The sequence below is a fragment of the Vicugna pacos genome, chromosome 29 (genome assembly GCF_048564905.1).
Source record: "Vicugna pacos chromosome 29, VicPac4, whole genome shotgun sequence".
Lineage (NCBI taxonomy): Eukaryota > Metazoa > Chordata > Mammalia > Artiodactyla > Camelidae > Vicugna > Vicugna pacos.
Window position 1 is genome coordinate 7,738,848 of NC_133015.1, and position 13,757 is coordinate 7,752,604.

A 13,757-nucleotide genomic window follows, 5' to 3' on the forward strand; every position below is an offset into this window, starting at 1 on the left:
ACTCCATGGAAGATCTCTCCGCCCTGACAAGTGCAGGTCGTGGAGACCCGGGAGCTCGGCACAGAGTTCTGTGTTCACGTGAAAGATACATTCCAGCCAAGATGACCCCAAAGCGCGAGTCATCCCTGGGCTCCGGGAAGATACTTTTGTGAGCAGATTCTGTGACTCCAACACACACACACCACAGACTTTTCTTTTAATCTGAGAATTTCTAGTCATTGATATCATGCTTTGCCCATCTCTGCTATTACTGAACACACATGTTTTATTCTGAAACTACACTATGTTTGTGACCCTAACTATAATTCTATTTGATGGAATTCTTTGTGCTTTTCCTCCTACCTAAAATTAAAATGAAACAAACAAGCATATCTTCTATACAAGTGGGTGAAATGAAGACTTGCTGACTCCACACACTAACTCCACAAAAGGGAGAGGCTGTCGTGTGGACCTGTGAAATGTCTTACAGACGTGCATATTTTCAAGTGTGCTCCACTGATAAATGAGGCTCCTGGTTACCAGATCGACTGGTTCTTCTTGGCACACCTAGGACTTTAACAAGTTCGCTCCAAACGTCATTTACGATACCCATAGCCTTACAAAAACCTTTTTTTTAAACTTTAGTCTCCTTTTTCAGTCATTACAATTCTGAAATAACCAGATTTACTTCCCTGAGGTTTAATTTTATATTCATCTTAAACTTTAATCATCATTGCATTTCATCAAAAATGTTAAGAAAAATTAATATGACTTTTTAATTGTCAAACTAATGAAAGGATTTCACTAAGATCTTAACTGCTATAGCTAGATTAAGGATAAAAAATTCTTGGTGAACTAAAGAGTGTGCTGAAGATCAGTATTCATAGTCAAAGACATAAGGCTTGATTGAACATGAGCATTAGTTCTCTTCTATTAAGCATAATCAGCATGAAATATTCAAGAATTTATTTGCTTTATTGAGTTTTCTCAGTTGTAGAAGAGAGACAATAATGTTTTAAATTTTTAGATTTTTTTTTTGGAAGTCTTATGCTTTCGAGCCTTCAAAGGTTTTGCTCATCTGAAAGGCTTCTCTTGGGTGTGTGATGTCTGTTTGCATTATAACAGGTGGCGCGTTGGGTGTATTTTACTTTATAATGTCAGTTATTTTATTTCTATGATACGTTTTTCCCTTTTAAACTATGAAATCTTCAAGATGAACAAGGACAGCCGTCTGCACTTAGTTGGGCAAAGCTGATATTTTGGGTGAGTGAGAATTTTTGCGTTTCACTTCACAGGTGGGGAGCGTTAAGCGGGAAATGACCTTCACATTTCAACCAGAGGACTTAAAACGTGACTCTAGTAAAAAGATGTCTCATCAGCACCTGTTCCCCTTGGCCATGGAGGAAGATGTGAAAACAGCAGACACCAAAAAAGCCAACCGAGTGCTTGACCATGAGAAAGAAAACACTCGCTCCATCTGTCTCCTTGAGCAAAAACGAAAAGTTGTTTCTTCCAACATCGATGTTCCTCCAGCAAGGTAAGGGGATGTTAGACCTTGTGTGTGTCTGCCCAGGAAGTCAGGGGAGAGCGCGTACTATCTCCGCTGTGTCTCTCTCAAGCATATAGACTTAAGAAGGGTTTTCTGCCAAGAACTTTCTTCTGTTGCTTGTGTGAAATAGAGCAGGTGGCCGTGCTCTTCAGAACTGACTTCGAGGCTACAGCAGTTCCAACTGCTGTAGCCCTAGAAAAGAATGTTTTATTCGATTTTGGCAAATGAATAACAAAGAGCAAAAGAATAAATATAAAAAAGTATAAAAGAAACATGAAATGTAGGACTGAGCATAGCCACTTAAAAGCAAGGGTACTCAGATCTTTTGGTTGAACCGGTTGGAGAGATTCAGCCTCTGGCCTGTTTTTGTTTGGCCTGCCGGATAAGAGTAGTTTTACATTTTTAAAGGGTTAAAAAAAAATGAAGAATATGGGACATAGATCATAGGTGCCCTGCAAAGCCTAAAATATTTATATGTGACTCATCACAGAAGAAGTTTGATGATCCCTGGTTTATATCATGGTAATCCTTTTAAGACAGTTACAGCTTAGAACTGGGCCCAGTGTGTTTGTTTGAAATATCAAAAGCTTTCTACCACATCGTAATTTTACTTAAACCCTATCTGGCAGCACTGAACCAAAGGATAATATTATAGCTGAATGACAGTGGACTCGTAGTAGAATTTGCATGCTAGTCCTTGATATGTTTTCTTGCCTGTCATTTATCTCCTCTAGAAAGTCAGTTCCACGTTGGCTGTGATTTTAGTTCATCTCATTCATGCTGTGTCCCTAGCACTGGAACAATGTTTGTTTACATACTAGGGGCTCAGTAAATATTTGTTGAATGAAGAAAAGAAAGGAAATGCTGTAGCACGAGAGCTTGCTTGTTTTTAATGTGTGAAATGTATTTCGTTACCAAAACCCATTTCTAATGCAACTTCATAAGCAATTGTTTGAAAAGTTCTGCATTTGTTCGAGCGGTTTCTGACAGCTACCTAGGAAAACAGTATCTCTGAAAAAGGAATAAATGTTCCTTTTTTACCTATTCACTTTTCGTAATTAGAATTTCATTTCCTTCTGTGTGAAATCAAAAGCATCTTCTCTGGAAAATTACGTATTTTTCTATTCTGCTACCAAGTTTGTCAGACTTTGTAAAATTATAGACCTCTTTACTTTCCTTAGTTTTTTAATCGAAAATTTTCATATATTCATTACTTCTGTTTCACTACTTAGGATTATTTGCTTTTCTAATTTTTTCCTGTCTTTGCTATTGTGTCTAAAAAGGCATCACCTTCAGAGTGCAAGTTTTGTACTTTAAAAAAATTTATTCATATCTTATTATTTTTGTTGCTTCCGTAAATGAAATTTTCTTAATTTATTTTCAGATTTTTTTCATTGCTGCTGAATAGAAATAAAACTGATTTTTGTATACTGATTTTGGATCCTACAGCCTTGATGGATTTACTTATTAGTTCTAATAGGTTTTGTGGATTCCTTAGGATTTTCTACATACAAGATCGTGTCATCTGTGAATAGAGATGGTTTTACTTCTTCCTTCTCAATCTAGATGCCTTTCATTTCTCTTTCTTACCCAGTTACCCTGACTAAAGCCTCTAGTACAGTGTTGAATATCCATGGACATCTTGTCTTGTTCCTGATTTGTGAGAGAAGCAGTCAGTCTTTGGCATTAAGTATGACAGTAACTGTGGGATTTTGGTTGCTGCCCTATGTCAGGTTAAGAAAATTTCCTTCCATTCTCAGTTTGTTGAGTGTTTTTCTAGTGAAATGGTATTGAATTCATGTCAAATGCTTTTTGTGTCTGTTGAGACGATCGAGTACTTTTTGCCCTTTACTCTATCCTACATTTTATATTACATTAATTGATTGTCAGAATTAAACCAATCTTGCATTCTTAGGATAAATATCACTGTGGAGTATCATCCTTTTTATCTATTGCATGATTCGGTTTGCTAGCACTTTTTTAAAATAAATAAGCCACAAGGATATATTGTATAGCACAGGGAGCATCGACAATATTATAATAACTATAAATGGAGTATAACCTTTAAATTTTGTGAATCACTGTGTTGTACACCTGAAACTTATATACTATTGTAAACCAACTATGCCTTAATTAAAAAAACCCACATACCTACACAAACATGCACACACATGCATACATACACGTGCACGCACACTGATATTTGTTCTTTGCTCTGGTTTGCTAGAATTTTGTTGAGATTTTGCATCTATATTCATAGGCAATGCAGACCTGTAGTTTTCTTTTCTTATAATATCTTTCTCTGGCTTTAGAGACTAAGTCGGGAAGTGTTCCCTTCTCTTCTTTTTTTTTTTTTTGAAGAGTTTGTAAATAATCAGTATTAACTCTTCTTTAAAGCTTTCATAGTATAGTCAGTTATCCTTTGAAAAATTTAAATAAAAATTTGTACTTATCTACATATTGATATCATTAAGTCTTTCTCCTTGCCCACCCCCTACTCTCTCAGCATTATGAATGGCTTTCTCTACCTGGTAGAGAAGATGAACAGAGGAGGTACCAGATTTTTTTTTTTTTAACCTTTTAGCACCTAAGCAGAAGCAAGAGGTTCAGTGGGAGCCACAAAGCAAGAGGTTATCTTCCATTCTCTCTTCACCAAAAATTTTCCAGCAAGGACTCTGATGATCCCAGCTTTTGTCAGAGCCATTCGGGGACCAACCAGTATGGCCGGGGCATAGAGCACTGTGACCAGCCTGGATCATATGCCTTTGTCTGTTCTCATGAATAAAGGGAGGAAATCTTTGGAACAGTCAGAAACAATGGCTGGCACCCCACAGCTTTAAAAATAAGCTTTAGTAATTGCTTGTAGGTTCCACAGGGTTATTGGACCACCATCAGCAACCATGGATCCACTTTGGATAGAATCGAGAAAAATGGGATGAATGGTAACCTGTTTTCTTTTCCTTCTTCCTGTTTCTAAGGGTTATCACTGTAAGTATTTAGAAAAAAAAAGTTTCTTGCTTAACATTATGAGAACGTTCATGAATACTGAGTTCTCATTACAGACGAGAAGATGAGTTATGTCTTTCTGAGTCTAATTCTATTAATTGACTAACAACCAACAACAAGCCAGTTATATGCCTTGCCAATAGTTTGTGGATGACATCTATTAACAAGAACTACATACACAGATAAGACTTTTAATGAGAACAAACAGTGCCATGTTATTCAATTCCAATAAGACCAGGAAGATGATATGAATGAGAATGACCTGATGAAATGTCTACTAGTATTCAATCACCAGAAGACCATTTCAGTTTTTAATTTATTCAACAAATCTATTAATTAAGTGGATTTTATGTTCCAGATACTGGAATACAAGGTAGAATAAATTACACATATTTCTCGCCCTCGTAGAACTGAGGGGAGACAGAGAGAAAGAGAGAGAGAAAGAGATTCTAAACAACCCCCAAATAAATACATAATTATAAATTCTAATAATTTTAATAGATGGAATGTACAGGGTATCATGAGGGTCATAAATAGGAAGACTTATTTTAGATTGGGGCATAAAGGAAGGTCTCTCTGAGGAAGCACATTTTAACTGACACCTCAAGAGTGAAGAAGAGCTAGGCAGGTGGACCATGGAGGAAAGGAAGCGTTCTACGTAGAGCAGAGCATGCAGGGAAGCCCCGGGGTGAGAAGAAGGCTGGGGGGCTGAGCCCAGAGAATGGGGGAGAGCCGCAGGGCACGAGGTTGGGGAGGGAAGCAGGAGCCACATCCTGTCGAGCTATACTGACTGCATTAAAGAGTTTTTAATTATATATTTAGGTCAGTGAGAATAATTTTTTGGAGAAGAATGATCATGACTCCTTTTGGGTTTAGGAATGGGCACGTGATCTGTTATGTGTAGACTGGGTTGGAAGAGGACAAGGATGGATTCAGGGAGACCAGTCGAGAAGCTACGGCCTTGGTGCAGAAAGGATGTCATGAGAGTCTGGGCTAGAGTGGTGACAGCTGAGATGAAAAGTGGACAGACTTGAGATTCATTTTTGAAGTAGATGTGAGGTTTCTTGGGCGTAAGCAACAGGAAATGACTGGCTGATTTAACAAAGGGTGGAATTTTCTGAAAAACTTACAAAGTTCCTAGGAAGGCTGAAGAACCAGGTCAGAAAGTGGACAGGAGGGTGGGCAGCTAGCAACCTAGCTGTGTTCATTGATCCTACAGAGCCAGGGCCTGCAACTGAGCTTTTTGGCTTCTAGAGCAAGACATGTGTATGCCTGGAAATTCTCTGGGCGCTGGAAACAAATTCAGCCACTAGAGCACAAATTTAACAAGGGACAGACTTAAAACCTGTAGGTTTCTGACACCAAGTGAATTTTTGTTTCTTATTACCACCATTAGTGTTTGTCAGAGCACATTCATTTATTGTCAGTTACAACTGCGATGCCTTAAAATACATTGACAATTCTAGTATCGCTTCCTATCCAGCCTCAAAAAAAAAAAAAAAAGAAAAGGAAAAAACCTCAACCATTAGACAAACATTATTAGATAACCTGGATCATTAGAGCATGGTATTTGTTATTCTCTTTTTGCCAGGCATTGTTTTTTTGGAAGTACTGATGCTTAAATTGGTTGGATTTCACCCAAATAGCAATTACAGTTTGATTATGCAAAGTGGTAACTGTCTTCTAATTATAATTCTACAACTAAAGAAATCTATTAGCAAACCAGCAGCGACAGAGAAAGAAAAATTTGGCCAAAAAGGTTCCTAGACCTAACAGCAGTTTATTAGAATACTCTAGATTGTTAGTTTGCTTTTGGGGAAAAAAAAGAGAGAAAACTGAGCCATCCACTGTTTGTTTTGCAGGGTTTTAAAATATAGTGATGTCACATATATCACTTGTGTGGTAAAATGAAATCGTCTTCTCCTTATAGAGTGCCTTTCTGAGAATTGTTTAATTTTTAAAAAAAAACTTAAGAAACTTGTTAACCTTGGAGTTTAAAGTTAGGAAAGGATCCAAGCTACTAGCAGTATCTTCTGGGTACAACAGAAAATTGTGAATTAATTTGGCTACCATTTTCAATGGCCTTCTCGACATTTTCTCCTTTGTCTTTAATGTTCTATATATCATTTAGAGCAAAGTCTTTTATGTCAAACTTGCAGTTACATGAGAGATAAGGCAAGCTTGGTATCATTATTTCTGAATCTCCAAAAACGTAGCAGTTTCTGGAGCAAGTGTTTAATATTTACATGTATTAAAAACTTTTTCAGGTCACAAACACTGTAACCAATATAAAACTACTGAAAGGGGAAAAAGGTTAAAAGATCTCTTTAAGCTTACTTATTGAACATTTTCTTTTCGGGAGAAGAAAAAAAAAACATATTGGGAGGGGAATATAAATGTACCAAACTGAAGCAATCTCCACAAAGTAGCTTAGAAAGACCATCTTTTCCAGGGAACCTTTATCCACTTCCATCCCTTCCCATCATTTTAGTAATTCGGGGCAGCAAGTAACTGTTGTTCCCGTTTTCTTGCTGCAGTCTGTCTGTTTGTTACACAGCAGCCAAAATGATCTTTCCAAAGCACAAGTGTGATCATGTGGATAGAGGGACAGAGACAGGAAATTGCTAGGAACCGATGTAATTGACATTGTGACTTAATGAGCACCTTGTGCCATCGGTACCCAGTCAAGTCACACCTTGCTGGGGATTTAGATTCTGAAGTCAGCAGCTAAGTCAAGGTTAAGTAGCAATGAAGTTATCATTTACAAAGTCTTCAATCATCTGTGAGACCAGTACCCACCATGAAAGACCTGGGATCTGAAACCAGTTGAAAAACAGACAATTATTCTCTCCCTTCCTACTCAAAATTTCATTGAACAGAGTGGTAGGATTTCTGTCTGTTGTTCTGTCTCTTCCTGCCAGACGCTTATAGTTGAATTTCTGTAATTTAAATGCACACATGCTGCAACTCCACTGTCATAATATTCTATAAAACTATGAAAGAAGTTAATAAGGTAAATTAGAGAACCAGCAGTTCTCTTTCCTGTACTAACACTGGTGACACTGATTGACGCTAACTTTATTTTCTTAGCCATAACTTAGAAAAGCGTGTGTTTTGTGACAGAAATTTGGCTCAGGTTGTGTATGTGTGTCTGTTTGAAAGAAAACTTTACACATTTCTTATTTGTGTTGACTTTAGATATGGCATTTAAAATTCACCAAAGTCCAATAATTTTGTTTTATATCCCTTTGTTATAAGCACATATTCGTGCCAAATTAGAATGTGCCACCTCTTTATAATTGCATTGTGAATTTTGAATTTTGGGTATTAATATGAATTTTTCAAATGATTAATAATTCATGTCACTTTGCTATTAACGAAGGATATGCTCTGGGCATCATTTGCGTACTACTGAATAAAATACTGAAAGTGTAACCTAGAGAATATTAGGCTTATTCAAAAGTCAAACAGAGAAAGACAAATACTATATGATATCATTTATATGTGGAATCTAAAAAATAATACTATTGAACGTATATGCAAAACAAAAATAGACTCACAGGCATAGACAGCAAACATATGGTTATCAGAGGGAACGGGGAAGAGACAAATTAGGAGCTGGGGATGAACAGATACAAACTACTGTACATAAAATAGATACACAGTAAGGATTTACTGTATAGCACAGGAAACTATACCCAATATCTCATAATAAGCTATTATGAAATATAATCTGCAAAAAAAAACCCTGAATCACTATGCTGTACACCTGAAACCAACACAGTATTGTAAACTAACTATACTTTATTACTTTAACTTTTTTTTTTAAGTGTGAGATTCAGGCACTTGCAGGCACCACTTCCAAAGAGTCCTTGAATAATTGATAAGTGCTTTTCTGTATAAATCACTTCTGGCAGCAAAATGGAGAACATTTAACAACCGAAACTTCAGGTGGACCGGTAGCAGCATTGTGCCAAGTGGACCACTGACTCTGTTGCACGGGTTGGGTGTGCCGGAATACCCCATAACGCTTAGGAGCGCCGTTACTCTGCTTTCGTGGTGCCCCTGGTCGCCTCTGAAGAATTGGCTTATGTTTAGATTTTACGCAGCATCTTTTTTTCTCCCTACTTCTGTTCAAAATTGAACAATCGGGTGATAGAAATAATTGGATTCCCACTACCTCCCACTGCCAAAATGGATTCTGTATTCGGCTTTTATCACAGAAAGGCAAATAATGAAACAAGATGGTGGTCATTTATTTATTTAAAAAGAATCAGGTTTGAGCAGCATTGTCCAGTAGATACTTAATATGAGTGACATATGTCATTTAAAAAATGTTAATAGCTGCATTATAAACAGGATAAAGGAACAGGTGAAAAAATTTTAATACTATTTAGTATTTAACTCAACATATCCCAAATACTACTATTTCAAATACTTGTTATATTAGTTAATCAATATGAAATGTTACTAATGAGATATTTTACATTCTTTTTTATATGCTAAGTTTTCAGAATCCAGTGTGTATTTCACTCCTATAGCACATCTCAGTTTGGACTGGGCACCCTTCAGGGGCTCCGTAGGCACGGTGGCTAATGACGACCATTGGAGGTTGCGGGTTCAGAGTAAAGCGTCAGTTAATTACACATCTCAGTCCAACTTGCCATTTATCCCTAAGCCAGTGCTTTCTCTTTTCTTCTGCCTTGACACACATGAAGAAAGTGCCTCACTCACAGTGACAGCGTGGGAAAGTAGCTGCCTATGACAGCGTTTCTTAAGGGTTAGTGGGGGAGGAAGAAGTACCCCCGTGTAAGGAGAGGGACACTGCAGCATGTATGGCTCGGGGAATACTGAGCTGGAAAAAATCTGCAGCACAACTCCAGTCAGTCTCCTAAAGGGAAAATGATTCTCAGTTGTGAATAACTGATGTGTTTGTACAATTACAATCATTATGGAGATGTTTAAATTCCATCTAAGTAAAAGGTTAAATCGATATAGCCACAATTCTGGTTTTTTGAAAAATATGACAGCAGCTTCATTTCCAGAGTTTGAGAGAGCCTCTGTAGTTGTTACCAGATACTGTGACATTCCCTGTGGTGACCACCATTAGCAGTTCTAACAGGCCAAGTCAAGCGCTGGGGAGTTAGGCTTAACTCGGAAAACTTTCAGAATTTGATTTTTATCTGTTAGGTTATGGAGAGCTGTTCAAGTGATAACGTAGATTGACATTTCAGAAAAGTCATCTGGTGTGCCCTGGAGATGAGGAGGTAGGGAGGGCGTGCATACAGGTTTCAACACTGAAGGCAGAAAGAGTAAGAGGCTGGTGGAGAAATCTGAGAGGAATCATTGTGAAACTTTTGGCCAGGACAGAAGCATCCGGGAAGAGGGCTGCGTTCAAGACAGCGTGAGGTGCAGACTCTGCCAAACTTGGGGGATAGAGCAGGCGGGAAGCCTGGTAAGGATGAAAGGGGACTCAGGATGGTTCCAGAAATTCTGGCTTGGGCATCTGGATGGAGAAGGTGGTTGGTGGTGCTATTCAAAAGAAAAAAAATAATAATACGAAAGAAGATCGACTGAGCAGAGGGAAATAAGCGGTTTGGCTTTAGTCATGATCAATCCAAGTTACCTTTAGCAATAAAGCTATAATAACAAACACAAAAGTCGAATGCACAGTAATTGTACTTACGAGTGATCTACAGACCAACCTGAATAGTCAAAACATAATCATAGTGTGAACACGTTACTAGAAGTGCTTTCCCCTTTAAAACATTTTATTTTAAAGTGAATACCACCCCTTTACATCTTGATTTTCATAGACTGGCTTTTCTCGAGGTGAGCTTTGCTTGTACGGCTTCATCCCTAAATGATGAAAGGATCTGGATGACCCTGCCCCACTCAGTATCTGTTTTGACTGGATTTGGCAAACAGTCACTTCTTCATGGAAAAGACACATTCACCCCAGTGTTCACTGCAGCACTATACAATAGCCAAGATATGGAAGCAACCGCAGTGTCCATCAATGGGTGAATGAATAAAGAAAATGTGGCATATATATATATATATATATATACACACACACACACACACACATATATATACACACACAATGGAATTCATTAAAAAAATGAAGTTTTGACTTTTGCAACAACATGGATGGATCTAGAGGATATCTTGGTAAGTGAAATAAGTCAGACAAAGACAAATACTACATGATAATACTTATATGTGTCTCTAAACAAACAAAGGGACAAGACATAAACAGACTCATAGATAGAGAGTAAAAGGCCTGGGAGAGTAGGGGAAATAGGCATAGGGGATTAAGAAACACAAACCTCCAGTTCTATAATAAATAAGTCACAGGGCTGTGGTATTCAGCATAAAGAATATGGTCAATAATGTTGCGGTAACTTTGGATGGGGATAGTTACTAGCCTCAGCATGGTGATCATTTTATAATGTATGCAAATGTCAAATCAGTCAGTAGTTCACTTAAAACTAACATAATATTGTCTATCAACTAATATGTTTCAATTGAAAAGAAAACCCACACACTGTTCTCCACTGAGGAGGTAGGAACCTGAGTACATGAGCTCTCATCCATTGCTCTCGGCCATGAGGGCTCCATACTTCATTCATCACATCATGGCAAGCTCTGCTTAGCAGTGCTGAAGAGCCACCACCACTGGACCCACCTGAACGTGTCACCCAGGGACAAGGTTCTCGCCTACTCTCTGCACCAGCAAGAGGCCAGAGCAGCACATCCAGAAAGGAACAGGTGTCCATAGATCTTCATTGCTGTGTTTGATGTGTCCAGGCTCGGAATTTTCTCTATGTACTGAATCCCCCCTTCTGTTACCACCTCTGTAAAGAGAGGGAGTCGTTATTATGTTGGAATTAGGCTCCTTGCATTTCCTTCGGATTCATGCCCAGCTGAGCTGACTGAGTCTGATGTTGGCTTCTTCTGATATCACATGCGAGACCACACCAGTTTGCAAATTTGCTCCAGCTTCTGTGGCAAAAATGGAGCTTCTGCTTCAGCCATTCCTTCGATGAGTGGTAAAACCGTGTGCAAAAGTGAGAAACGATTTCTTTGTGTAGCTATGGCATCAGCCCGAGGACAGCATGGCCCTGAACAGCAGTTGTCACGTCGAGAAGTTACCTATTGGCAGAGGAGTTTGCCATGAAGCACATCTCTCTGTTTCGTATCAATCTTCTTCCTTATTAGCCCCAGTCAGAACTGGGCAGAGTTCTCTGCATTTACAAGGATCTGTCAACGGCATAGGGGTGGCTCCCGCTCTTGGTTATGGTGTTTGGTTTTCACATCATTGAAACTCCATGTGTCCTATTTGGCTTCAGAGGAAACAGCCTTTAATAGGGGGGAAAACCTTCTTCCAAGAACAGAAATGAAAAAACACTGAGTTTTTCTGAACCTACAGCTGAAACTTCAAAGTCCGAATATGATTGTTGCTTTCTCTTTGTTTCCCAGGTTCTAAGTAATTTAATTATATAAATTCTAATTGATACGTATGACTGAAACATTTTGCTGCACACCAGAAATTGACACAACATTGTAAACTGACTGTACTTCAATAAAACAGAACACAAAAAAATTCTAATTGTCCACATAAAGCAGAAACGCAAGCCTTTTCTTCTGTCTGCCTGGGCTAGAAATGAAATGTGGTATCTCATCCACATGATGCCTCTGAAACGTGTCAGGCATCTACACAGTACGTGCCAGGGTAAGGCTGAGTGTGGTGGCCATTGTTTTATGCCAGTGTCAGATTTTACATCTCCCAGAACAAGAAAAATCATGAGCATCTTGAAAATCATCTGGTCTATCTGCATTATTTGAAAGATGGGAAAATCGTTTTTTGTTTTTATTTTTTTTTTCAAAGCTCAGAATTTGGGTTGAAATAATGGACCTAAACACTTTCTAAAAGCTGATTTTTCAGACTTTGCCACATTTTCAGTTGTGAGGCGGCACTTAGAATTCATCGAGCACGACTTCATTTGCTGATGTGCTGATGGTCGTCTCCTTCTTGTTTCAAAGGAAGAGATACCACTTTCTCTCCCATCCTACGAAGCACACACCACCTGCTTCACCGAGCTGGAATGTGGTATTTTTCCACTGAGGAGCGCACTTGTTGTTGCAGTTAGAACACAGCAGTGCTGTTTGAAGACTACACTGATGATGGCAAAGGATCAAAGGTGGGAGGCGATAGCAGGTGGCAGCTTAGAGGGTGATCTGTGCCACGAGTGTGATGCAGGGCTGTGGGCAGACGCGAGAACCCTAGAGTGAGGGAGGAAAGCTGAAAAGCAAAGCCAGGCAATGGTTTCATGTAAATCTGACCATTCGGGGAAAAATTAAAAAGACCACTGTTAACTCTAGTCAAAATTATAATCAACCTTTTGGAAAAGGGATGTTTAATTCATTGGATCAAATACCTTATCTTTGTTCTCTTATTCCTGTACCTTTGGACTCTAAAATCAAACAAGCACATTTTTTTTTAATTTAGTAAGGAAAAAAATTAATAATCCTACAGGGAGAAAGATGGGGTATCTAGTTTTAATGTTCATTCCTTGAGTCTCAGGGGCTTTATTTCTCTCAGTTGACTGACATTACTCCCAAGGAACATTTCGTGTGTCATCTAAGAGATGTTAGACCAAGGCTGGGTCCCCTATGTTGTTGTTGGTTCCAGATTGTGGACTCAGGAACGCAGTGCAGTGTCTTATCAGAGAGCGGGGAGTTCCTTGCTCCACTTAATTCTCTACGTTCGCCAGAGCTGCAGCATCACAAGGCGAAAGTGCTGGAAAAGCATGGGATGCCTGCTTTAAGGCAATGATAGTTTCATTCCATGACTGCGTAGATTCCCCAAGCTTGAAACTTCCAAAGCAAGCGACTGGTCCACTGAGGAAGGATGAAGTTGTATATATTAGTCTTTGTCTACGTCAGTGGTAAGATATTTAATTTCTACAGTTTGACCATACTACTGATAGTTCCATCCCAGTAGCATTTTAAAAAGACCTCATAAACCTTAGTAGACACTGACTGCATGCCTGCAATGGTGATCAGAAATAATCGGTAAAATAGTCAAGTGGTATGTTGGATCCTCCACGCTCTGGTCCATGATGAAGTTCTCCACCTAAAGTCAGTCTTTTGTGTAGTTCCTACATTTTTTGGTGTTAGAATGGCTTTATTTTGGCAGGGGAGGGTATAGCTCAAG

At 38.7% G+C, this 13,757-nt stretch overlaps 1 protein-coding gene across 1 annotated transcript in view; it reads left to right on the forward strand.

Annotated features, from left to right (window-relative positions):
• ZNF704 (zinc finger protein 704) overlaps window positions 1-13,757 on the forward strand; it is a 175,383-nt gene that overhangs the window by 45,282 nt on the left and 116,344 nt on the right. Inside the window, exon 2 of the mRNA XM_031692306.2 lies at window positions 1,275-1,516. Within this exon, the coding sequence (XP_031548166.2) occupies window positions 1,275-1,516 (242 nt within the window). The remainder of the gene's footprint in view (window positions 1-1,274; window positions 1,517-13,757) is intronic.